General features: G+C 38.4%; 2 protein-coding genes across 13 annotated transcripts in view; one reads left to right on the top strand and one right to left on the bottom strand.

Moving 5' to 3' along the window:
• Positions 1–27,627, bottom strand: part of NUP62CL (nucleoporin 62 C-terminal like) — a 94,564-nt gene that overhangs the window by 59,257 nt on the left and 7,680 nt on the right. For 2 of the 9 annotated variants that reach the window (XM_077890012.1, XM_077890015.1), the window contains exon 1: positions 15,443–15,593. The exons of 2 other annotated variants lie outside the window; for them this stretch is intronic. Coding sequence is in view for 4 of the 7 variants with exons in the window: in XM_077890010.1 (XP_077746136.1) it covers positions 15,157–15,188 (32 nt within the window). In the remaining 3 variants the exon portion in view is untranslated. Of the gene's footprint in view, positions 1–14,745; positions 14,765–15,156; positions 15,276–15,442; positions 15,594–16,530; positions 16,714–18,151; positions 18,236–27,627 lie in introns of those variants that run through there. 5 more of the 9 variants (XM_077890011.1, XM_077890010.1, XM_077890007.1 and 2 more) reach the window with 5 other exon arrangements.
• The window catches only part of DNAAF6 (dynein axonemal assembly factor 6), a 42,166-nt gene continuing 30,248 nt past the window's right edge, over positions 15,710–27,627 (top strand). For 2 of the 4 annotated variants that reach the window (XM_077890016.1, XM_077890019.1), the window contains exons 1-3: positions 15,710–15,858; positions 21,818–21,988; positions 26,022–26,094. In XM_077890016.1, the coding sequence (XP_077746142.1) occupies positions 21,821–21,988; positions 26,022–26,094 (241 nt within the window). In that variant the 5' untranslated portion in view covers positions 15,710–15,858; positions 21,818–21,820. Of the gene's footprint in view, positions 15,859–16,546; positions 16,724–21,817; positions 21,989–26,021; positions 26,095–27,627 lie in introns of those variants that run through there. The other 2 variants (XM_077890018.1, XM_077890017.1) reach the window with 2 other exon arrangements.

Genomic DNA, 27,627 nt, shown 5'->3' with positions numbered 1-27,627 from the left:
TATAAACATTCTTTGGTTCTAAACCTAAAACTGCAACACCAGAAGGAGCAGTTTGGACTTAATATCTATCACATTTATCAATTACATTAAACTCCAGCAAGAGAAGTGAGTCATATTTGGATTTGAAGCAATCTAAAAAAGAATCTCAAAATCAGTCTTGAATACTGTGCTTCTCCACTGGGGAGCAGAGTTCCAACCACATGTGCAGGCTACCCACCAAAACTGAAGAAAACAATTGGTTGTGTGGCAGTTGTGCCACTAGAGGCTGAGTAGCAGGAGTGAGGGGTAATGCTACAAATGCTGTGTTCTCCACTGCAGAGACAGCACTGAAATTCCACTTCCACTGATGAATGAGAACCCTGTGGCAGTTGCAGACTCAGTAGCAGAGGTGATAGCAGAGCCAAAAACAAAAGGCTGGACGCTGTCACCCAGTACGATGGGACACTGCATGTTAAGGTGTTGGTAAGAGTGCTGGTACTCAGCCTTGAAGCTCCTGTAATCACTGCAGGTTGTATGAGAGAGCAAGTATTGCCCAAGTTTAATTTTGGTGCACTTATTCTAAATAGAAATATGGAAAAAGGGATCCCTGGGTGGCGCAGAGGTTTGGCGCCTGCCTTTGGCCCAGGGCGTGATCCTGGAGACCCGGGATCGAATCCCACATCGGGCTCCCGGTGCATTGAGCCTGCTTCTCCCTCTGCCTGTGTCTCTGCGCCTCTCTCTCTCTCTCTGTGACTATCATAAATAAATAAAAATTAAAAAAAAAAAGAAATATGGAAAAAAATCAATATAATAGTTCTGACACATTAAACGACAGCTAGATAACATAGTCACAACAAATTAAGTTTCAAATATGAATAGTTTGTGAGATTTTGTTCTATAGGTTTTCATCTCAGTATGGAAGGGAAGATAACCAGATATTACAAGCTATTAGATACTAACAGAATCAGGGAGAATTCCAGAGAGAATACTCCAGCTTTTCATTGGACCACCAGGTACTACCAAAAGAAATGGCTGGATCCATCTGGATTTTTTTCAAAGGCATGAAGAGGGATCCCTGGGTGGCACAGCGGTTTGGCGCCTGCCTTTGGCCCAGGGCGCGATCCTGGAGACCCGGGATCAAATCCCACGTCGGGCTCCCGGTGCATGGAGCCTGCTTCTTCCTCTGCCTATGTCTCTGCCTCTCTCTCCCTCTCTGTGTGACTATCATAAATAAATAAAAATTAAAAAAAAATAAAGGCATGAAGAGTGCTCCCTTTCAAATTCTGAAACGCGAGAGGGAAGAATGTATATTATAATGATCTCTTAAGAGAGAGAGAGACACTTAATCAAGTAGCCTGATTTCAAGATGATTTATGTCCAAAACTCAGTGAGCACTCCTCCTATGGCTCACACAAAATGAAGGGAAATCACAGATCAGAATTCAATGTGCCTTGTGCCTTAAATCTTATATGGCTTCAATTTATAAGACTATCTTGGAAATGAGGGGTATAATTCCAAATAGTTGACTTAGAAATACCACACCATTTCTTTAGCCCTTCCATACTCTAAATGGAAAGTTTATCTTTGAGATGATGACCTTTGTTACCACTAAAAGAATCAAACTGTACTGCTCTTACCCTAAGAGAAAACCCAGTTTCTTCTGTGGCAGGAGGTGATAACAACTTGTATTCCAAAGCTGAATGGTTTGGTCTGTGAAGCTGGAGCTGCATTACTGAATGAGAACAGGGCAGTAGAAGAGGTACTTACTTATTTATAACTGGTTGGGGTAGAGTCCTAAACTTAAACCCTCTTGCACCAGGTGTAGAGAATGTAAACCCGATAGCTGAAGTGGTGGTTACTGTCTTTGCAGGGCCAAAAGTGAACCCACCTGAAGGGGTACCAGTTTCTCCAAAATTAAACCCACTTATGACTCCAAGCCCTCAATGGGGGCAAGAGAGGAATGGAAGAAAACACACTTTAGAAATCTTGATGAGAGCTACAAGTCAAGATGGCGGAGAAAGCCACACTGGAATCACTCTCCCATACTCCAAACTCCTAGAAATATCAGTTTAAAAGTACTTCATAAAAATAAATAAATAAAAGTACTTCATAAAAACATTCTTTTTTTTAATTTTTTTTAAATTTTTATTTATTTATGATAGTCACACGGAGAGAGAGAGAGAGAGAGAGAGAGAGAGAGAGAGGCAGAGGGAGAAGCAGGCTCCATGCACCGGGAGCCTGACGTGGGATTCGATCCTGGATCTCCAGGATTGCGCCCTGGGCCAAAGGCAGGTGCCAAACCACTGCGCTACCCAGGGATCCCCATAAAAACATTCTTAAAAAAAACATTCTTGAAAGTACAAAGCAGAGTTTTTGGAGACAGAAGACAATTTTTCAGGGGCCAAACAGAGAAGGAATTCGTATTTCTATGCAGAAGCTAAAGCTGCTTAGCCCAAGGGGGACATAAATGAGGTATGTGGCCCTAACAGCTGGAAATATGCTGGGTTACGGGTATGATCTGAGGCCATAGGGCAGGGCTCCTCAATCAGCAGAGGCCTAATGAAACTTAAATCTGAGAAAGATCTATGGGAGAATGGAAAAGGCAATGGAAACATGTAGGAACTCCAAGCTGGTGAAGAAGATAAGCACAGATGGCTCAAATTCCATTCATCTGTATGGAATAGAAACTTCAAGCTAAAATGCTAACATTAAAACTGATTAGGAGCTAAAAAAATAAAATAAAATAAAATAAAACTGATTAGGAGCTGATGAAACCTTCAAGGCTCAAGTAGGTTGCTCAGGACCTCATGTAATGGAGGTGCCTCATCCACTTCCTAGGTCACACAAGGTCAGAAAAAGCCCCCAGAGAATTAACTCATTGATAAGAATTATAAAACAACAAAGTAAGTAGTCTAGCCATAAAAAAAGAAAATTCTCATTCAAGGAATTAGAGATAACAGAGCAAAATGAATGTCACATTGAAGTATATATTTAGGGATGCCTGGGTGGCTTAATGGTTGAGTGCCTGCCTTCGGCTCAGGGCATGATCTCGGAGTTTCAGAATCGGGTCCCACATTGGGCTCCCTGTGAGGAGCCTGCTTCTCCCTCTGCCTATGTCTCTGCCTCTCTGTGTGTGTCTCTCATGAATAAATAAGTAAAATCTTTAAAAAAAAAAAGAAGTATATATTTAATATGTCTAAAGAGCTCAAGAGGGCAGCCTGTGTGGCTCAGTGGTTTAGCGCCACTTTCAGCCCAGGGCATGATCCTGGAGACCCGGGATCAAGTCCCACGTCGGGCTCCCTGCATGGAGCCTGCTTCTCCCTCTGCTTGTGTCTCTGCCTCTCTCTCTCTGTCTCTCTCATGAATAAATAAATAAAATCTTAAAAAAAAAGAGCTCAAGAAAGAAATAATATCAGGGATCCCTGGGTGGCTCAGCGGTTTAGAGCCTGCCCTCAGCCCAGGGCATGATCCTAGAGTCCCGGGATCGAGTCCCACATCGGGCTCCCTGCATGGAGCCTGCTTCTCCCTCTGCCTATGTCTCTGCCTCTCTCTCTGTGTGTCTCTCGTGAATAAATAAATAAATAATCTTTTTAAAAAAGGAAGGAAATAATATCCATAAAACAAACAAGTGAATGTGAAAAAGAACCAAGGAGTATCCAAGAAATAGATATCACTATTAGAAATAAAAAACTCAAGAGAGATCTAAGTAAACTAGACACAATTGATGAGGAAAAAAAAATCAATGAACTAGAAGAGAGAACAGAAGATATCCACCAGAATACAGACCAAAGAAAGTGATGGGAAAGAAGAGAGAAATTAAGAGATAAGAAAACAAAAGAACATCTTCAATATATATCCAGAAAGAATATCAGAAGGAAATATATAGAATGGCAAAGACAATACTGAAAGAGTTCATAAAAGAGTTTGCTAGAACTGAAGAAAAATGAGTCCGCAGATTAAAAAGGCCACCAGGTGCAAGCAGACAACCCCTCCCCACCGCCAACACACACACATGCGCGCACACACACACACACACACACACAAGCACACCCTTTATATACAATATATTGAAACACTAGAATATTAAATATAGAGAAGAAAATCTGAACATTTCCAGAGAGAAAAAAACATATTTCCCTAATAAGGAGTAATAACCGGTTTGACAGAAGGCTCTTCATTAGCAGCAATAACTGTTAGAAGATGATGGAATATCTTTAAAGTGTTAAGGGAAAATCATTGTGTACTTATAATTCTGAGTCAAGATTTATAAAATGGGATGTGTCTAAAGATCAGTTTTTAAACAATAGCTCTGAAAGGCAATTCTAAGAATTCAGTTTCAAAAAATATTTCATCAAAATTAAGAGCCCCATTACTTTATGCACCAGTATGAAAAAAAAAACCTGTCACAATTCCTTCTTCTCATTTAAATTTTTGTATACTTCTTGAAAGACTTCTTCTCAATGTAGACAGATTTTATTTTTTTTTTAATTTTTTTTAATTTATTTATGATAGTCACAGAGAGAGAGAGAGAGGCAGAGACACAGGCAGAGGGAGAAGCAGGCTCCATGCACCGGGAGCCCAACGTGGGACTTGATCCCGGGTCTCCAGGATCGTGCCCCGGGCCAAAGGCAGGCGCCAAACCGCTGCACCACCCAGGGATCCCAGTGTAGACAGATTTTTTTTTTAATTTTATTTATTTATTTACGATAGTCACAGAGAGAGAGAGAGAGAGAGGCAGAGACACAGGCAGAGGAAGAAGCAGGCTCCATGCACCGGGAGCCCGACGTGGGATTCGATCCCGGGTCTCCAGGATCGCGCCCTGAGCCAAAGGCAGGCGCCAAACCGCTGCGCCACCCAGGGATCCCCGACAGATTTTAATCAAACATGCATACCTTGGGAAAAAACTATTCAAAATCCAATTTTCAACTCAAATTTTTGATGTCTTCCGTGCCACCAGGAGCACTGCTGACACAGTATCAAAGCCATGATGACAACAGTGAGTTTTTTAGGTCAACTTTTTGATATTATCATATAACTTTATATCATAAATATATAATAAATAACTATATAATAATATGCTATTAAAACATCATTTATAGTACCATAACATTTAAAACCTCAGGAGAGTGGTATGCTTGGGAATGTAAGATTACATAAATACAGCAAAAGAACTCATTAAGAGAACTAAAAGCCACTGAACTATGCTTTCAAGTCAGCTTTGCAAATATGTAGACTAGTGCCCTTTTGTCTCTCATTTCAGCAAAATCAGTAACTAGATCTGGTTAACCATTTCCACCATTCTCTGCCCACAACCACTGGTTTCTAGGAGTTAAAGGTGATCCCCCGTTGTCTCAGGATTTCCACCCAAACCACCTATTATGCGAGTTTTGATCCTAGACATTTTGATATTGCATGTGCACACAGGAACAACTCAACTTCTGCCTGGCCAAAAGGGACTGTAAAACACCATCGACTGTTCAGACTCATTCAATTTCAGAGAGGTCTAAAATATGAAAAGCTGTACCTCTTAAAGTTGATGACATATGGTATCTTGAGTAGTATTTGTGTCATGGATGTAAGTGAACATCTACCCAAGGGTAATTCTGAAGGACAATATTTATTTTAATGTCTTAGTTACTACATGCTTATCATTATTATTAGACACATGTTAAAACTTATTAAATGTAAGCCTCAAATGGTCAAAGTGTAATATTTCAAGTGTAAGAAGTCAGTCCTAGAAGGCACAGAAAGGCATCTTGAGCAGAGTAAGAGTTTTTGCTGTATTTACTCTTACATTCCCCAAGGGTACCACTTTCCTGAGGTTTTAATTATTATGTTATTATAAACTATATTATAATAATAGATTACTGTTATATGATATATAGTTATATGTATTATACATTTATTATATATAAATATATATGGTAATATAAATGTCAAAAAATTGTTGCCAAACTTTGGTTTTGAGACTGTAATAGAAATTGATACTTTCAGATTTAGGTATTGTCATCAATGTCACATTGCAGGCCAAAGGAGGCTTTTCTGGTAGTCATCAAAGGTGGCATGTTTTTTTTTCCTGTCCCCTTGTATTTGTAGACTTGCTATTCTTTTTAAATTAATTTAAGAATCTTCCTGTTGAATGTAGCATGTAGCTTAAAATTTTTCCTACCTAAAAAATCTGAAAAAAAATTCACATTTGAACTAAAAATGCATTTTTGTCATTAAAAATTTGGCATCAAAGATTCTCTCCCTTCCATTCCATTTAGATCTTAAATCTTTCATATTATGCTTTTTCATTTTTCAATCTGTTTTCCTTAACCATTTTCTACAAAAGTGTTTTAAAAGTCTTCCTTTATTATTAGGGATTGTCAACTTCTCTTTATAATCCCATTGCTTTTTGTTTTTATATATTTCAAGACTATGTGGTTACGGCATAGGTTCATAGTCAATAGCCTCTTGAAGATTTTTTTCCTTTAGTTACTGTGAAATGTCTGTTTATTATTAAACTGCCTTAAATCATATTTTGTATGACATTAAGGCTGCCTCACAATTTTTCTTTTGGTTGGTATTTGCCTCATGTATATTTTTCCATCCCTTTGTTTTCAAACTTTCTGAGTCATTTTAAGTATAGTTTTTGTAAATAGCAAAACTGCAAAATTTTAAATCCAATCTAAGGGTCTCTTAATAAGTGAGCTTAATTTATTTACATTTATTGTAACTACCCATATACTTAGACTTACTTCTTCCATCTTATTTTGTGTTTTTGATTTGCCAGAGTATACATCTTTTATCTTTGTCTGCATATTTGAATTGATGGAATTTTCCCTATTCCTTTTATTTTTCCCATGCTTGTAAGTTGCATATTCTATTAATTTGTATGAGTTTTTTTCTTGAATTCTTCTTTGTAACATACAGATCTACATTCATGTTTTTCTAACAGTCTGAAATTAATCCGTATTCCCTATTTTTTTTAACAAACAAGACCTTAGCACACTTTAGCTTCCCTATGTATATCACTGTTTTATTAAAAAGTGGAAAACATGGACGCCTGGGTGGCTCAGCGGTTTGGCGGATGCCTTTGGCCCAGGCGTGATCCTGGAGTCCCCGAATCTAGTCCCATGTCAGGCTCTCTGCATGAAGGCTGCTTCTCCCCCTGCCTGTGTACTCTGCTTCTCTCTCTGTGTCTCATGAATAAATAAATAAAATATTTTAAAAATTAAAAAGAAAAAGAAAAAGTGGAAAACAAGTCTATACTCCCTATACATGGCTATGAGTGGAAATAGCTGTCTCTGTCATGATGAGTTCCTCCAGCCAACCTCAATTTCTCTTCATCCACACTGCCTGACTATAGGAGCTTTAAGTTGACAAAACTACAGCTTTTTATGTTGAGCCCAGCTTACAGTTCTATCTTGGATGCCTTAAACACAAGCACACATGTTCTAAGAAAGAAATACTGGTTGGTAAAGGATTTCTGCAGAAAACCTACTAGGCCCCCATAAATCATTAGAACTCATTGAAAAAGTTCCTAGAAATGGGCAGATGCTCCCTGCCAGGACAGTCCAATCTCAATAGGGCTTACTGAATTAACTCAACAATTGGATAGGAAAAAAAAAAACATTCAATGAGTCCTGCCCATAAGACTGCACTAGTCACTTAAATGCACTGGAACCTCGGTGTGCTCACCTCTACAATTCGGGCAGTTCTGCTAAATGAGTAACCAAAATGTTTTTTAACAATAAGTTTATAAAGGGCCCTCCTTGTCTGATTTAATTTAATGTAAAGTGCTGTATGAAAGCTTTCCAGTATGTAATGCTGGGGTTCTCCTCACTGTCCGTGAAGGATCAGCAAATCAGAGATATCAGCCCTCTCGTAGCTGGCCCAGGGAGTGAACATAAATTGGATTTCAAATTACAATTCAAAAAATTACCATACATCTATCTAATTTATCAGCATGGAGATTATCCTATGTATTACCTATCATCATTTATTGGTCCTAGGAGTATTCTGGGTCGTAGAAAAACTGAATGGGGCCAACAAATTATGGTAGGTCATTTTAGGACACATCTTTTACCACTTAAGTTCTTGAATCTCTTATGTAATATAAAGGGGGAAAAGATAAAAGATAGCATTTATCAAATCAGAAACTCCTTATCTTCCAATTACCCACAACAAATCATGAAGGCATTTTGATCTCCATTCTATAGTTGAGGAAACTGAGTCTCTGAAATACTAAATCACTTCCCCAAGGCCAAGTGAAGGAAATGGTCACAATACTTACATTTTGATATTAGCATAAGCAATGCATTATTAGAAAGACGAGTCTCTATCTCAATGACAGAAACAAAATAAACTCAAGCTTGAGTACCTATAATAAGCTATTTCAGCACAAATGTTTAGAGGCTTCTGTCTCATAAAGTATAAATGATTTGGGGGAATCATTCATGCCATTATTCCCTGACATCACTTGAAGAAATGATGGTCAAGCAGTGACTAGCATAGAAGCTCAACCATGAAATTTTAAAACTGTTTCCTACCTTCTCAGAAGCAAATAGACTATTCTTCCTTGGAGGCAACATTCCCCCTAACCTGTCTGGTTACTTGACAACCATCAAGTTCCACTAATTCACTTCACCTCAAGAACATCATGACTAGGGGTACCTGGGTGGCTCAGTGGTTGATTGTGCCTTTGGCTCAGGTCATGATCCCAAGGGTCCTGGGATTGAGTCCTGCATCAGACTCCCCACAGTGAGCCTGCTTCTTCCTCTGCCTATGTCTTTACCTCTCTCTGTTTGTCTTTTATGAATAAATAAATAAAATCTTTTAAAAATTCATGACTAAGTGATCTGGCATGATTAGTCACGTTATAAAGCCATCTCTATAAATAGCAATGTCTGATAACATGTATGATTCTTTAACATATCATTAATTACCAAAACCTAAAGAGAGAGGCAGAAAAGCAAAGGAAAATACAAATTCACTGAAGAAACTCCTTGTTCCACCATGAAAGCCTCCCAGAAAGTAGAAAAATGTAAGCCTCCAAGTATAGTAGGTGCTTTACTTGCCACTGAATAGTTATGGATGCCAACTCTAGAATTAGAAACTGAGTTACTAATGTTTTATTCTAAATGTTTGAGTCCCCAGAAGAGAAATGGAGAGGGACAGGTAAAATTTGCCCAGCCATTTTTAAGGGAAATAGGAAGGAATCACAATTGTAATGATGATCATTTTATTTTATGCCACAATAAAATACAGGGTTACTGAAAATGGTACATTAGCTATGAGTTCATATTAAACATCTTAAGCAGTATAACTTACCAATTTTCTTTCACATTAAGTTCTTTTTTCCTCCTTCATCCAATAATATATCAAAGCTATAAGGTCAGAATCCTATTTTTTTAAGAGTCAGAAAAAAATTTTCTTTAAAAAAATACCAAAATTAAGACCAACTTTCCAAATATGAAAAGTACAACATTGTAGAAGACTATAAATTGCCATGAAACAGGTCTCTTTCTTAGTAAATGCCTACAGCCCTTACAAAATTGGAAAAGGGAAGAGACTAGAGGTGGGATCAAAGGGCAGAAGGACTGGAGAGAGGAAGAATCTTGGAAGCCCTGAGAAAGACGAAAGAGCAAGCAGGGTGTATGTGTGCAGGAGGGAAACTTATGAGTGGGCAGACGTGGAAGACAGAGACCCAAATAGAAGGCATGGCTATTCGGAAACTGGGCATCTGGGCAGAGATGACCCAAGATGGCAGAGCACTGAGTGGGGATGGGGGTTGGGAGAAAGGGGAAGAACAGTGTTATGGGGAGAAGAAAGAGAGTAAAACACTTGAGAGCTAATCAAAGAAACAAAGGAAGAACGGCATTCAAATGCAAAAAGAAAGCCTCAAAGGCATACCCAGATGAATCCTCCCCAAAATACTGGAGAAGTAGAGCAAAACACAAACAAAAAGACCCCAGAGACTTCTGAAGCACAGTATGCAAAAAAACCTTACACAAGCATGTAAATAATAGTAGTCATTTAAAAATTTCAAAAAAACTATCATTTTACAAGGAAAAATAGATCTGGCTAATATAACTTAAAGTTTATTTTAAAAAATAAATCTCGCTGAGTGAAGTAAGTCAGTCGGAGAAGGATAAACATTATATGTTCTCATTCATTTGGGGAATATAAATAATAGTGAAAGGGAATATAAGGGAAGGGAGAAGAAATGTGTGGGAAATATCAGAAAGGGAGACAGAATGTAAAGACTGCTAACTCTGGGAAACGAACTAGGGGTGGTAGAAGGGGAGGAGGGCGGGGGGTGGGAGTGAATGGGTGACAGGCACTGGGGGTTATTCTGTATGTTAGTAAATTGAACACCAATAAAAAATAAATTTAAAAAAATAATAATAAAAAAAATAAAAAATAAATCTCACTTTTCTCAGTGCTTCATTCCACCAAAACCATGGCATCAAGTATATGCCTTTGAAGAATAAGCATAATTCTTATGTTTGCCATTTTTGACTGTGGTAAAATATTGTATATTTTATCATTTTAACCATCTTAGGCATACAGTTCAGTGGCATTTAGTATGTTCACAATGTTGTTCAACTATCACCACTATCCACTTACAAAACCTTTTCAATGCCAATACAGAGTTTGGCACTGAAAAATAACTCCCCATTCCCCACTCCCACAGCCTCTGGTAGTCTCTATTTTATTTTCTGTCTCTATGAATTTGTCTATTCTAGGAACTTCATATTAGAATCATACAGTATTTGTATGACTTATATGAATATTTGTATACTCAAAACTACCTAAATGTTCAATAACAATAGGGATATTTTTCTTAAGTGGCATAGTTACATGATAGAATACAGCAATAAAAGCAAACTTTATCTATATTTAGCCATTTGGATAAATCTCAAAAACAATGGTGACCCAAAAAAGTTGCAGAAGAGTAAGTTGCAGAAGACAAATATGGTACATTGTATGTAAATATTAAAGGGCATACAAAAGAATAGATTACAAATCATTTATGGCCTTTCACATTTGAACGCACGTAAAAACATACATAGAAAAATATATAACAACTTCAGAAGAACAATTTTCTCCAGGATAGGAAGGAAATGAGACTGGGAAGGGGTACAAAGAGTTAGCTATAATGTTTTAGTTCTTTAAAAAACATAACCTAAAGAAAATATGGCAAAATCTTAACAACCATTACATCTTTGGTTGGTACATGGATGATGGTGTAGAATAGTCTCTGTACTTTTGTCTGAAATACTTTATAATTCTAAAAAAAGAAGGACTAGTTAATGTTTTAGAATGGCAGAAAATAAGACAATATGTGTGCTTTGAAAAGGGAGATGCACTAATAAAGGCCAATTACAGCTTTTATTCTCCCAATTTAATTGGCTCCTTTATAAAAAATTTTTTTAATTACAAATGAATATGCACTCATACAATCTTTGGAAAATATATTCATAAGGAAAGCTAATCAGCCTGAGTGTTATTATGGCACTTGAATCTGCTCAAATCTGCTATGGTTCACATATCTTGTAAAGTAAATCATTTTGAAAATGTTTATACCTATTAGTTAAAAAATGCATCCAGTCTAATTCATATGTACAATAGATATTATGGTTGATCACTGCTGCTCTGGCAACAGAAAGCTAGACAGGTAAATTCATACATCTAATTGGGGACAAAAACTAGCATCTCAGGTCTAGATCCCTGGCCTTCCTGTTAGGATTCCTCTTGAGTTTCATGGAAGGTAAAAATTATATAAATGATTTTAAATAACCCAAACTTTATAGTGCTATTTTTTAAAAAATATTTTATTTATTTATTCATAAGAGACAGAGAGAGAGAGAGGCAGAGACACAGGCAGAGGGAGAAGCAGGCTCCATGCAGGGAGCCCGATGCAGGGACTAGATCCCGAGACCCCAGGATCACGCCCCAAGCCAAAGGCAGGGGCCAAACTGCTGAGCCACCCAGGGATACCCTAATGTTATTGATAACATGAAATTACTGGAAATGAATTTTCTGTGGTTAGACTGAGTAAATTATGGCCATCTCACTCCTATGGAACATTAGTATGCTTTTACTAATAAAAAATTTGGAAACTATCAACCTGGGCACCTGGGTCGCTCAGTGTTTGAGTGTCTGCCTTTGGCTCAGATCATGATTCCAGGGTACTAGGATCGAGTCCCGCATTGGGCTCCACACGAGAAGGCTCCTTTTCCCTCTGCCTATGTCTCTGCTTCTCTGTCTCTCATGAATAAATAAAATTTAAAAAAGGAAAACAATCAACCACATAGAAAAAAATTCCCAGAAAAGTATTAAATAAAAGGAACAAAACCTATCTATATAAGCAAGGATTAAGAGAATTTAAAAATATGGGTACATATGGGGCCACTGGGTGGCTCAGTCAGTGAAGCATCTGCCTTTGTCCTGGAATGGAGCCCATGTCCTCAGGCTCTCTGCTCAGTGGCGAGTCTGCTTCTCCCTCTCCCTTTGCCCCTATGCCTGCTTGTACTCTCTCACTCACTCACTCACTCTCTCTCTCAAATAAATAAATAAAATCTTTTTTTAAAATATGGGTACATATGAATAAAATAGGAGGGAACAGAAATAACAGTTATATTTTTTGCTGTAGAATTGGAGGAAATTTTTCATCTTTAATTTCTTTTAATGCTGGCTTAAAAATTACGTACTTAGTGTTTTCAGACAGTTGTTCTATATATTATAGAAGAATTAGCTAAACTAAATCTCTTTTTCATAGCTATAAACTTTTAGGTGTATTTTTTATTGTTTAGATCACTCAAGTTAGTAGTCAAAAGCCAGAAATTCTATAGCCTCTGCAAGTCAGAGCTCTCTGACTTGTTTAAACTTCTGCCTCTAGATCTGACCTGCTATCAAGAATATTACACTTCTGCCTCTAGATCTGACCTGCTATCAAGAATATTACACTTGATTAAGTGAGTTCTATTGCTGAGATCCATTTATTGACAATGTGATCCTGGGCTAATCACGGAAATGCTGTAATGTTTGTGTTCTATCTCTAAGTTTCTGTATTTACAAAATTCTCCATGGAATTCAAGTACTCTAAGATTCACCTCAGATCCAGGGCTCATCCCCTACTTGCCTACCTCTTAAATCCTGGGGAAAACAGTGCTTAGCACTGGATTCCACCTTGCTAGGGGCAATTGTATCCCCAAAGATGAATAGCATTTGTTTCCCAAGAAGTAAACTATTATTTATTGAATATTTGTACATCTGGCACTGTACCAAGCCCTTCAAATATATTCTATGAACCACCTTCCCCACCACAGACACACACAACCTGGAGCCAGGGAAAACTGCATTTGCAATTTAGGGGCCAAAGGCAGGCATCCTCAAGATGAGCGACTTGGACCAAAGATTATGCTGAGCAGAAAACAAAGCCCAAAGACTCAGGAAGAAACTAACCCCACCACCCACCCCCATGCACACACACAGCTGCCCGAAAGATTTTAGATAAAGGACCTGTTCCAGCAAGAGAGCTATGAGCATAGATAACATTATAATATGAACTAGGCAAAGTAGACAGGAAGGAACCTAGCAAAGCCTGTTTGGTTAAAGTCCTCTCTATGTCCTATGATTTCTGAATAGCCCAGAAAACCTTTATTTACCAAACATTTACTCTTTTTCATCTTCTAGCGAGTTGTGTTCCTTCCCTTTGAAATCCCAGACCACTTTTTCTCCTTAGTTCAGGATAACATATATACCTCCTTTTGCTTGTCTGGAATTTCACCTGTAGATTCATTCCCCTTATGTACAAAATTACATTGATTTTCTCCTCTTAATCTGTCTCATGACAATTTAAGTCTTAGTCCACCTAGAAGAATCTTGAGGGTCAGAGAAAAATTTTCTTCCTCTCCAAGAGTGACAAACATCCTGTGTGATTCCTAAACACATACGTTTGAAAACCAAAGATAGAAAGCCAATATTTTTCAAACTGAATGAAAATTCATTAGTGGGTTGTGGTCTACATTAAAATACGCACACACACACACATATAATGGATATAATCAGAGTAAATTGCATGTAGTTAAGTATTGTTTTGTGAAATGACTGTCAATTATATATTGTATATGTATATACTAGGTCACAACATAAAATTAATTTCTTACTGTGGTTACAGCAAAAAGGTCTGAAAAGTACTAGCTAGGCATTACTTAGAATACTGCACAATGAGGCAGAATAGTAACAAAAAAGCAATCAAAAAAGAGCATATAAACCTAAGTTCCACAAATTTCTAGGGAAATAAAATTTAAGACACTTAAACTCCAATCATCTATAGTCATAAGGGGTATTGTGGTATAATTAATTTGGCCAAAAAGCCAGTAACTTTACTTTTAGCTAATAACTTAAACATTATACCTCGATTTATTTTGTTCGCTGTGCTAATAACAAGTAGAATGGACCAATTATTCAGGCTTCACTGTCGCCTTCACCAGATAAGATGGAAGCTGGAAAACCATGATAGCCAAAAGAAGGAAAGCAATTTAGTGAACTCATTAATCGAATTCCAATCGCTGGCTAACCAAATGTAACCATCCATTAAAACCATTCTATCGCTCTTTGCCCACAACGCTCAAATAACAAATTAGGGGCCCCACAATCCAACGCAACTAATCAGTTCCGAAAAGTCCAAATGCTTATTATGTCATCCCCTTTTGCCCCTTTTGTTCAAAACCAAACCACGGAATTTACGTGAAACCCGTGTCACAACTGTACTTCTACGTGAAGTGAAGACACTCAGATTGCCAAGCAGTGGCAAGCGGGCGGCGCGCCTGCGTTTCTCCGCTCCAAGGCGGGAAAAGCAGGGCGCCGGGTCCCCTCTGTTACTGCGAGTGGGACTGTAGTTCTAGCGGCAGCAGGGATGCTCTCCCCCCTTCAGGCGCCAGAAGTCTTGCCCACCACAGCAGAGGAAAATAAGTTAGATCCCACCCTACCCTACCCTACCGTACACACACACACACACACACACACGCTGAGCGGAGGAAAAGAAGCGCGATCCCACCTTACACACAAACACGCCCCGCGTGCGCGCGCGCGCGCTAAGCTGAGGAGAAGCGCGATCCTATCCTACACACCTCCCCTCACACACAAGCTGAGCTGAGGCAAAGAAGCGCGGTACCCCCTTACCTGCGCGCGCGGGTGTATACACATACATGCATGCACACAGAGAGACGCTGAGCTAGGACGGAACCACAACACGTGCCTCTGTCGCGGGGCGGGGAGGGGGCGTGGGGAGCGCGTGCAGAGCTGCAGCAAAACCTTCTCAACCCCCGGGCCACCGAGCCTCTCATCCCACCACCAATGTCCCAGATCCACGGGATCAGTTGTCCAGTCTGGAATTGACTTGCAGGAAAAGTGCAAAGATGAGCGAGCCCGCTGAGGATTGGGACCAACGAAAACCCCGCAAACTTACCCTGTTGCCTGCCGCCGCTGCGCCGCTCGCAGTCAGGAATCCAAAAGAAATGGGGAGGACCTCCGAGACTGTCTAAGCGGTCGGAGAGGCGGGCCTGGGCCTAATCCCACCAGAAAAAAAAAAAAAACCGGCCTCTACAGCAGGCAGGTTGCTGCTGGAGTGACGCTGAGAGACACTTCACTGGGGTCCACCTAGTTAAACCGAGAGGGCGGCCATTGACCCTGACTGGAGCGCGCTCGGATTGGTTGGTTCTGGTGTTGTTTCAAAGGAAACTCTTCTGTGATTGGCCAGGAAAGTCAAGCGGGAACCCGGGAGGTGGTGAGTGGAGGGGGCAACAAAACTGTTACCTAGGCAACAGAGAGACGCGGAGCTCTCCGCTGTTTTCCGCCCAGCCAGCGACCCGAAAACTGACCCAGGTGAGAAAACCTGAACCTTAGGAAGGGGAAAGAAAGGGTCCACAAACACCCTGTCTATCGGAAAAACTAAGGAGAACTCTAGAGTACTTCTAACTCTGAAAAGATACCCCCAAAAGCCACAAGTAACAAGTAGAACAGACCTTTTCCCTAAGTTCCCCTGACCTAGACACTAGAAACCGGAGGCAGCTTTAACAAAACTCAAATCTATTCAGGTTGTGAGAGGTGGGACGGTTTTACAATACTAGGGAATAGATGCTGTTCGACCATCTGAAGGCCAAAATGAACACATGAAGGCTTCTCAATGCCCTTTGTCAACTCACACATACAAATGGTTGTAACACTAATTTGAGAGTGAAAACTGTGCCCTTATAGGTAGATCTGGGTGCTCCAGATAACCCACTGTTCCTTGTGTTTTACATACACAGGCATCATTTACCAGAGGGGCTTGGTTGGGAGATTATATATATATATATATATATATCTGTATATATAGAGATAAATATATATCTGTATTTATATATTAAATATACAAATCTGTCATATATATTCATATATATATATATATATATATATATATATATATATATATATTAAGGGGTACAATGCTGTTCAAATTGAAAGAATATTGGCCCGTGCCACTTTCTACATGGACAATGGCCTGTTTGCGCAAACCTGAACATTGTGGCCTGAGGGTTCCAACGGACGTTGGTCAGATCCGTTGAGGACCGAGAAGCAGTCAGACGGCACTTAAGTGGGCTGAAGCGCCGTGTGCGAAGACTACTTGTGAGCCTGCTACTCACCCAGGCTCACCGAGGGTGGATCAGGCGAGTAAGTATTATAGTCGTTGGACTATACCTGTCAAAAGGTAAGAAACAGTGTCAAAAATGAAATAAAATAAAATCAAAGGGGAGAGAACAGAATTTGACCAGAGTGGTAGGGGTCATTTCTCCTAAGAGCTTCCTGTTCTGACAAGGATTCAGAACAGAAACTGTTTCCCAAAGAAATTAATCACTGGCCTGTTGACTTAGGGAGAAAATTTCAAAGCACTGAAGGAAAATTTGCTGTCTCAGGTCCTTTTTAGATAGAGGTAGAGAATGAGGATTAAAGAGAAAAAAAATGCCAAGTGTATTGAGTTTGTCTAAAATAAATTGTAATAGAGGAAGTATTAAAAGAGGCTCATTGGATGTGAGGGCGATCTGGCTGCGACATCTGTCACCCCATTGATCGCCAGGGTTGATTCGGCTGATCTGGCTGGCTAGGCGGGTGTCCCCTTCCTCCCTCACCGCTCCATGTGCGTCCCTCCCGAAGCTGCGCGCTCGCGCTCGGTCGAAGAGGACGACCATCCCCGATAGAGGAGGACCGTTCTTCGGTCAAGGGTATACGAGTAGCTGCGCTCCCCTGCTAGAACCTCCAAACAAGCTCTCAAAAGAGGCTCATTTATGAAATATTCCGGGTACTTTCAAAAATCATCTTCCTATTAAATATATTTTAAATTTATAAAAAAAAAACCCTGTTAAGTCTTCATAGTTACTTATGACTTGGTACATTTTATGGCAGTGAAAGTTTGAGACCTAAAAAAGGAAATCATTCTTGGTATTGTAAAGACAAAGTAAAAAATGAATTATTTTTAATAATCATTGATATGTATAGCTGTCAAAAATGTAAAAAAAGAAATTAGCCAACATACTGTAATTTAATTCAGACATAGGCAGAGATGATGTTTACTTTTGTATTTTCAGAAGAATTTTAATTCAGAAATTGCTAAATAAGAATTATGTGAATAAAGTTGCCAGAGAAATGCCAAATTTAAGAGAGTAAATGGATTTTGAATTCTTTGAGATCATTCAACTATAAACAGGGCTTTACATAGGGGTATGTGTTTACCTATTAAACAAGTTCCCAAAGGATACTAGCTATGATTCTTTATTTCCCTGGTTTTATTTACTATATATACTTGAATTAATATAACATTTGCCTTTGAGTAGTCTGTTATTCAAGGTTTTTACTAATTTCACTTAGATTTTTCTCCATTTAGTTCAAGTCAATCATCTCTACTGACACTGTGGATGGATGCAAATAATATAGAAGGAATGACCCCAGCCCTCACAACCAGAGTCAGACTTAATCCCTGGTTACTGATACTGCTTCAGTGCCATGGGTCTGGAGCCATCCTGGTTGAGCTTGTTTATTCCCTAACTGGTTTCTATGTTTCTGTAATGAGCCGTTTCTGAAGTGTCTGTCTCCTTAGCTCTTTGTGGCTAGTACCAAGAGAGATTCCCCCAATCATACATACCTTTATGTATGAAGGCCCCAATGGCTCAAGTTGATGTGGGCAAATCATAGGCTTTATCTGGAAAATTCTGCCTTTGGTATTAGCCTAGCAAAGGAGAGTGCGAGAAATAAAAACAAAGGGCCTAGAAAATCTATTTTCTAATAACCAAATCTCAAATTTATTTAGCAATATATTTTGTTTTTAATGAAACTATTACTTAAATTTTCTTTAATTTCAATTTATTCTTGGCCTGTTTATGTGGCAATGCCAGATTCAGGCAATGGGGCTCTAGAATGTTCTTTTTTTAAAAAAAAATCACTACACTGGGTAGTCTAGGCAAAAGGAAGAATACATTCTAGGGTACAAAGGCAGGAGATTATAGAGTATTTTTTTAAGATTTTACTTATTTGGGGAGGAGGGGCAGAGGAAGAGGGAGAAAGAATCCAAAGCAGACTCCTCGCTGAGGTGGGAGCCTGGAGCTGGCATTCAATCCCACAACCTGAGATCATGACCAGAGTGGAAATAAAGGCCCAGACATGCTTAACCATCTGAGCTAAGCAGGCGCCCCATGGGGTATGTTTAATAAGCAATTCAGTTTTTAACAGAACACAGATTGCATGTAGGAGAATAAGGAGTGGCAGAAAATTAGGTTAGGGTGACATCATAAATGACCTTGGTTGCCAGGTTTAAGATGAACCTGATGTATCTCAAATTTACAGGTAAAAGATAGCCTTATAAATGAATAATACTGCATGGTTTGTAAAAAGGCATCTTGCTTTAGTTTTTACAATGTGATGTTTCTGTCAAATAAACTTTAATGTTTTCAATAAAGTTCAATAAATTATTTTTAATTTGTTAGACTTCTAAAAAAGGTGATAGACTCTGCATTTCCATTAAATTTATAATATTTTTTTCCAAAAATTCACATCACTGTTTTTCTCTTTTGATCCTTTCAAATAATTAGTTATTCACAAAGTACTGGTGATTCATTTCTCAAAATATAATATCAACAAGAATGTTTTGATTTATTATTTTGTGTGTGCAGGTTATTGTTAGAGTTGATATGGTAAAAAATATTTTTGCTAATGTGCCAATTTCATTATGACATGTCTATGCCCCTTTAGCTACAGAAGAATCTATGCCATTTTATGCCAGCATAATTTAGAATTTAAGAAGTCTAATTCCTAATGTGCTTTATTTATGTAGAGTGTTACTATAAATTATTGTGGATGATTTGTTATATGATCAAACATACATCCCAAGAAGTGGCATCCCCTTTAAAATAGTCACTTTGGGAGTCTATCCACTTGCTCTTGCTATTGCTCAAATTATTTTTCAAAATACTCTTTTAGAATAACTTTCAGGCCTATAGCACATTCTCTTGAATCTCCTCAAAGTAGCAAATCTTCATATTTTGAAAGTAGATGTAATATCTAAATACATCTAGAAATCACTTGGGGACAAATCTGTTGTATAATCAAACTGAGTGATGCCATAATGATACCTATTTTCTTGGTGATACATATGAAGGCAACTCCAAAATATTTTGAACACTGATATTATAATTTACATCAGCGTATAACCTTCCAAGGCGACTACTTTGAAATACAATATTCGTGTGAATTTAATCCTACTTCATTCAGTATTCATAAACTGTTGACTATATGCCAGCTCTGGCTTTTGAGACTCTCAGCTTACAGGGATGGCTTCCCACTGCCCATGCCTTGCCTCTCACCAGATAACCAGGCCAGAGCTACTTCCCAACTGGTAGGGATTTAGGATAAATCTGCTTTCCCTCAATCCAGTATCCACTGTACCCACTGAACAACAGCCTTGCTTCATAATGTAGCTACCCAGTAACATGAGAAAGCCTTTGATTCAGTGCCTAGTTCTCTTTTCCAATTGTAACATTGAGCCCTGCCCTATTCTGAACCTTCATCTAGCTGCCAACTCCCCAGTAATCCTCAAGAATCAATTGGCCCTGCCTCCTATACACTCCCACCTATGGACCAGGGTTCTAGGTACTGTTCACCTAAACAGACTTCCTATACCCCCACCTATGTACCACTTCTAGGCACCGATTACCTAAACAGACCTCCATGTAACCATGATTATTCTATCTTTCTGCCCTGAAACATTGCTCATGTCCCCAAACTCCCGCTGTCATGCCCCTGCCAAGCAGATGAAAATATATGAATAGTAATTCTGATCGCTACCTCAGACACTGTATTTGGGACTTCTGAATACCCTTCTTCTGGGTTAGCTTTGCTGGTTCCAGTTTATTCCCCTCTCACCAGCCCACCATTAAGCTCTCACAAGCCTCATCATCAAGTATCTGTGTGTGCAGGCCCTATGTGCCAAATAACAATGACAATTTTATACAGCTTTTCAGATTTTAGTAAACTCTTTCACCTGCATTGCATAATAAGGCCATCACAACAATTGTGTAAGGTGTGAAATGCTGGAATAATAAAACAGTTTCTGCTATATTTGTTTTATAAAAGCTTCATTGTTTGTGCAATCTCAACTCAAAGTATTGTTCATATCACTGCGTCTGAGACCTGGATCCATTTCCTCTTTTGTTTTCAAAGGTAGAAAATGTGTCAATAAGCTTTTTGCTTTTAGTGTTCAGTAAATATTTAATGAACAGATAATCAACAGAACTTTTGAAATATAAACAAGAGCCTTTGTGTTTAATTTGTCAATTATTTATTTCCATAACAGACTATCAGGTCATACCATGAGAAAAGATTGTTTTATCACTACTTATTTCACCTTTTCCAATTTAATGAGTTTCCAATGTAATAATGAATTTTATCATTAACTTATTTGACATCATTATTAGAAGTGATATTCATGCCCAGTAAAATTAAAATTTTAAAGGACCAATAATAGCTAACACATGTTGCACGCTTACTATGTGCCAGACACTGTTCCCAGCTCTTTGACATGTATGAAGCTTCTTAATCCTTATAACAACTCTATGAGGTAGCACTATTATTCCTGTTTTACAGGTGAGGAAAATGGGGTGTATAGAGTTTAAATGATGTGCCCAACATCAAAGAGCTGGGAAGTAAATAATAGATACAAATCTAGGCAGCAGGACTCCAGACACCTTACTCTAAACCACTGTAATACACTGCCTCTATGCTAGATGTATAAGGCAATTTCACATTTGTTTCATACCCTTGACATCTCCTATAGGCAATAAGATAGGTTTTTCATTTAAAAAAGAAAGTCAAAATAATAGTAAAACATAATAAAACAGAAGGTTTGTAAAGCACCATCCGTATGCAGATTGATTTTGACAAGTGATTTTGTACCAGCACACATTTGAGAGTCCCTTTGTATTACTGTTATAGGCACAATGCAGGAATTGTAGTGGATCATTTAATAACAGTGCTAAAGAAGTGTTCCCTGTGACTTAATTTTATAAAATCATGTTTAAAAAATATTAGCAGAGGTATAGAACAGATTCCTATTATATTTATGCCCAAATAATTAACAATAGTCTTTACTCAGGCTATTCATTAAAGTCTGTGACACTTCCAAGATGTTTAAGTACTCTGAATTCCTACCCTAAATGTAACTGTAAGGATTACTTTAAAGGCTGAAGGTTGATTTAATCTTTGGTTGTCAATGAAACAGAAAACCAAACTATCTCTTTCTGATTATCTTCTTCCTCAGAACATGGAACCTGAAAATATGGAATCGGAAAATGCAGAAACCGAAAATATGGAAACCGAAAATCCAGGGTCTGAAAATATGGAGATCGAAACCATTTCTTCGGTTTCAGCTCTGCAAGCTCTCTCGAAGCTACTTTATCCTGAAGAAGAGGATGATTTTGAGCCTGGACAGGTGGTCATAGACTTACAGATGAATTAGTTCTATTCACACTAAGTTGTTAAACTGTATTTGAACATCTTGTCCCAACCTTGCTGTGGGGAGCACGGCTATGTCATTCGATATATTCACAGGAGGTTGCAGGACTGATTATGCATGAGAGTGTAACCTCTGGTACATTTCTAGCAAACACAATTATATTTTTTCTAAACTACCTGAGTACTGAATAGGAAAATAGTTCTGTAACTATGGTAGCAATAGCCACAATTCAAAATGTTTGTCATTTATATTTATGGCCAAATAATGCTTGACAACCACTGCAAAGAGCGGTAGCTTGGGTTTTTAAGCCTAGACAGTATTCCTATAAAACAAATAACTTCAACTAGACAGTATTAATTAGGCCCCCATAATCCAGTTCCCTTAATTTTTAAAAATTTGTCAACAGGGCATCCCTGGGTGGCTCAGCGGTTTAGTGCCTGCCTTCAGCGCAGGGTGTGATCCTGGAGTCCTGGGATCGAGTCCCACATCGGGCTCCCTGCATGGAGCCTGCTGCTTCCTCTGCCTGTGTTTCTGCCCCTCTCTCTCTCTGTGTGTCTCTCATGAATAAATAAATAAAATCTTTAAAAAATTTTTGTCGACACATGAAAACAGAACAGAGAATCATTTGAGCCAGATAATGGGACAAACTACCTTTAGCTTACAAGAATTTACATCTGGATACCGGCTCACACAGAGCTGTGAAATCTAATTTGTTGGATAGCATTTGGGATCAGGGTAGGTAACCCCAGGGAGGCTTGCAAGCAGCAAGAGACGCTTCATTTTGGGTAGGAGAGTTCCATGAACTGACCTTCGCCCCTTCACAATCACTGCTGGTATTCCCAAAATAATCAAAATGCTTTTAGGTAACCCTCTGCTCTCTCCATTCCCCTGCTCCTTCAGTATCAGCAAACCTTGGCTGTCAGACTATCTACATGAAGGCAAACAAAATTTGGGGCAGAGATCTCCTACTCTTGCAGAATATGTCATATTGCTTTAAATGATCTTAGTGAAGTTGTTATGATGACCAATCTGCCATGAAAAAATCATCTCCAGTGAGCATGCATATCAGTTTGTCCCCCCCCCCCACTCCCCGCCAAATTCTTTTCTGCCATTGTGTAGGGAAACATATGTAAATACAGGGGCTCAGATCAATACTGGATGCAACTTTCACCCTCCAGGAAGAGTTTAGGTGGAAGGTGTAGAATTAAGGAAGATGTGCAATGGAAATAAAATTTGTAGATGGTAGCTGAAGCAATTTTGAGATAGGATCCAAGAAGGACTAATCAGGGAAAATGTAGTAGAGGCTAAACAAAAATCAAGAGATTAATAATAACATTGGATATATACAACAAGCAGCACCCTGGAGAAAAATTTAAGAGCAACGTATCAATGAGGTTAGGAAGGTAAGTCCATTTTTTGCCACGTTAAGCTGAAATAGAAGGCTACATCCTGGGAAGGGTAGAGCTATGTCATGTACAAAAAGTATATTAAATATTTGAGACACAGCAACGTTGAAAAGAGGTAAGTGGATCTTCTCACTGGGACAGATTCAGAGATAAAGATTTACCCTGGTAAAACAGCCTGTTCTCTTTGGTGTTTACGTATGGAGAAGTTTATTTGCATTTAGAGGTGATTCTAGGAGAAAGATGAGTGATTATGAGAACAGAGAGATGAAGATTATTTTACCAAATGGTACAATTCATAGAGGAAAATTACTGTAATAATGTATGATTCTGTATATCTGGGTTATAAGCAATTTTGAGGTAATTGGTCATTCAGACACTGCAGTACAGATATCATTAGAGGATATAGAATTGGAGTATCAGAACAGTGGGAGAATAATTAATGTTTCTAATGAACTCTTAAATTTTCCAGGAGAGAAATGGCTTTTCATTTTTTTAACATGCATTAATCTTGGGAACTGTACAATGATTACAAGAATGATGGTTTTTGGAAAATGCTCTCTCTGAAAACAGCATCAGAACTATTGCAAATGAGTTGGCATATTTACCCCATCCCCACCATGAATTGCTAAGAATCTGGGAGGTTGGGAAGAGAGTGTTTTTTTTTTAAACTCACAAGGGGATCTTAACATCTGTTTGAAATAAGGTTCACCACTCCACAGATAATTGTAACAAAGTTGTTCCAACTCTCTCCCATATTGCAAAGTGGCATGAATTGCAATGATAAATTTCTTAGATAATTGGGTGTGGGTCCACGCTAAAGGCTGAAATTATTTTCTTAGAGAAAACACTTGCAAGATGGTTTTTAACGTTTTTATTATCCTGGTTCGTTTTTTCACCTGAAATTTTTGTTTTTAATCATTTATTTTCATGAAGTTAATAAACCACAACTCCCCTTCTGTTGTGATGCAGTGATCCAATCATCACTGTGCATGGAGAGCATACCAATTTTGGTCAGCAATGTTCAAGTTTTTCTTTCTACAGATTTTAATTTTCCACAGAAGGAGTCACTCAACAAAACAAGAGGCCCTCATGTTCCAAGATACGCTTTGCCCTGATTTACTATTAGTATTCTGGTGATTAATAACTTAAGAAAAGCACTATAAGTTTATATGACCTTAGTGGTGAAAAAGAAAAAAAACTGTACAGAACACTGTCTTGGGATTTTTCATATAAAAATGCCTGTAACACCTTAACTGCAGACCTAGCACTTTTGAAGCACCTTTTGGAAAGGAATGGTTACTGTCTTAGAAACCGGTGAGATGTTACAGATTAATTTCTGATTTATAGCTGTTGGAATAGTTTAGTATAATAAAGACACAGGTGAGCTTTTTCACCGGCTTTCAAGGACAGACACTATTCCTCTTGCCCCAAACAGGACATTGTAACTCCTGTGCATGTCTGAAGTCTTGGGAGATCGAGGCAGGGGCCTGAGCAAAAAGAGCCAGATGTGCTAGTTTGCCAGGATCCAGGGAGAGAAGAATTCGTTGACTTCCAGCAATGGTAAATTGGAGCGGCAGAGTCTGGCATCAGCAAAAACATTTTAATAAAATATTGAGATTTTCTTGAAATATCCAAAGACCCCGAGAGGGATCAATGAAGTGGTTGCCACTCTTTGATAGTGTAAAATATGTTATATGTACTTATAAAAGTAAAATTGTTCTTGTACTGGTGAGGAGAAGGGCAGTCCTGTGGGGGCGTGCAAAGAGGATGGCGAAATGAACTTACATGGACTAAAGTGGTCCAGCATGTATCTGACACTGTTAATTTGGGGTCGCTGCTTAAATCCATTAGTTTGGGGCACCTGGGTGGCTTAGTGGTTGACTGTCTATCTGCCTTTGGCTCAGGTTGTGATCCTGGGATCCTGGGATGGAGTCTCACATGGGGATCCCTGTGGGGAGCCTGCTTCTCCCTCTGCCTATGTCTCTGGCTCTCTCTCTCTCTCTCTCTCATGAATAAATAAATAAAAATCTTTTTAAAAATAAAAACAAAAATAAATAAATCCATTAGTTCTGTGTCATGAGGTAGTGTGACAAGGAAGTGTCTCAGGCCCACTGTGGAAAGAAGGAAAATCTGTTATCGGGAGTTTCGAATGAGTTCTTTGCTATCCAAACACTTAAGATTTGAGTTAGTGGCTTGTCTTGGTTTCTATAGAACTTTCCCATCCTTTTCCATCCCCCATCCAACTATGGTGAGATACGGCAAAAACCCAAAAGTGTCAATGCTCTTATACTAATACGTGGTTCTGACCTTCAAAGAGATGAATATGGCTCATTCCCCTATCCGCAGGGATACAGGATTCATTGGGCTAAAACCAGGGATTTAGTCTGATCAAAGATCAGTTCTGCCTTAGGGTCTATTAAACTAAATACTTTTTGAAAGGAAAAGGAAAACACATTCTAAATAATACTTGGCATCTATCTCTCTGTTGTATAACAATGATGATTAAATGAGAAGCTCTATGAAATTTTAGATGGAAAGCTTGTCAAATTTAAGTTACACAAGTAGTAATTACAGAATGTTGGACTTTTTTTCTTCTCTCCCAGCCAAATTGTTCATCTGCTTTTGGAGCCATGGGGCCTGGGAATATTGGACCTCCAAACACTGAAGAGCTCAGAGGTAAATTATTTAACAAGCATATAGATCAATACAATCAGTACAATCTTTTCTTTGGGAGCAAAATTATAGGGAGAGTAGTACTAACACTAGGATTTGTCAAAGAGGAACTCAAATAATCATGGAAATGATGGACAGCCATTTACATATAAAGATGTTGTTTTACTCTATTGTTGTAGGTAAGTCATTTTTATATTAATGGAAATTAATTTGCCTTGAATTATTCACATTCATTTTTTGGCATATTTCCTGAGATGTAAAACCAAGAAAGTCATGTGTGGTTAAATAACTTTTTTATTATTTGAGGTCTAGTTACCAAGATGCTTAGTTTCTTCATCTTCTACCCTGCTATATTCTGGCAATTTCACAGAATTCATTAATTCATTCAACAAATATTTATTGAGAGCCTGTTATGTACCAGGTAGTATGAACATCCCTGGGGTATGATGATCAAAATGGAAAAGTCTCTGCCCCCATTGAGCTAATTTAATAGTCCTTTAGAGAAAACAATAAAACAAATAGCTGCATAATTTTATCTTGCATCAAAATGCTTGTAAATTAAGGCCCATGGGGGGGACATATATATTGATGGGTCCAATAAATTAGAATAAATATTTGGGGGGAGGTTTTCCCAGCATTTTGGCCTATACATTTTCACAGAGTTGAACATCTTACACATCTCTAAAAATATGGAAGGCTCTAATTCTGTCAAAATGACAGTTACCAGAGGGTGGACAGGGAAAGGAAGTGAAGTTCCTTCATCAATTTAGCTGATTATAAAAGATTTTATCTGGAAAATTGTTTAAAATAATGGCTAACATGAGGTCTGAGAGGATGATTTTAATATTTCAGTGATTATACTCTACATACTCAAGAGTCTCTTTGCCTCATTCACAAGATGTTGGAAGACTAGTTCAAATTTTGATGTATTTCTATGCTGCCTGAATTTCTGATAGCATCTGCCTAATATCTTCTAATTTCTGAGAACAATGAGTCATATGTAAACACTTTTACTTACATCTGTAATTAGGCTTTACAAAGCCCATGTTAGACAGAAGCAGATAATTTTACAAGAGTTAGCAGTATTGAAAACCTGGTAATCAGGGATCCCTGGGTGGCGCAGCGGTTTGGTGCCTGCCTTTGGCCCAGGGCGTGATCCTGGAGACCCGGGATCGAGTCCCACGTCGGGCTCCTGGTGCATGGAGCCTGCTTCTCTCTCTGCCTCTCTCTCTCTCTCTGTGTGACTATCATAAATAAATAAAAGATTTTTAAAAATATTAAAAAAAAGAAAACCTGGTAATCAGGTGCATTTTGGGGATGCTTAAAAGGAGAACTCAAAATAATATACTGCACTTAATGTTGAACAAATATAAGCAGATCTTTTGCATGCCTTATTTACTTTTAAATATTTAAAGATGACATGTAGATGCCCAGGTACATGCTCAGTCCAACATAAAGGACAAGTAATAAAGATTTTCTTGAAGGCTCACACATCTACATGAGGAAAATAGTGAATTAAAAAAAAATGATCCTGGG

This window comes from Canis aureus, chromosome X, assembly GCF_053574225.1.
Source record: "Canis aureus isolate CA01 chromosome X, VMU_Caureus_v.1.0, whole genome shotgun sequence".
NCBI lineage: Eukaryota > Metazoa > Chordata > Mammalia > Carnivora > Canidae > Canis > Canis aureus.
This window is presented reverse-complemented; position numbering and strand designations above follow the sequence as displayed.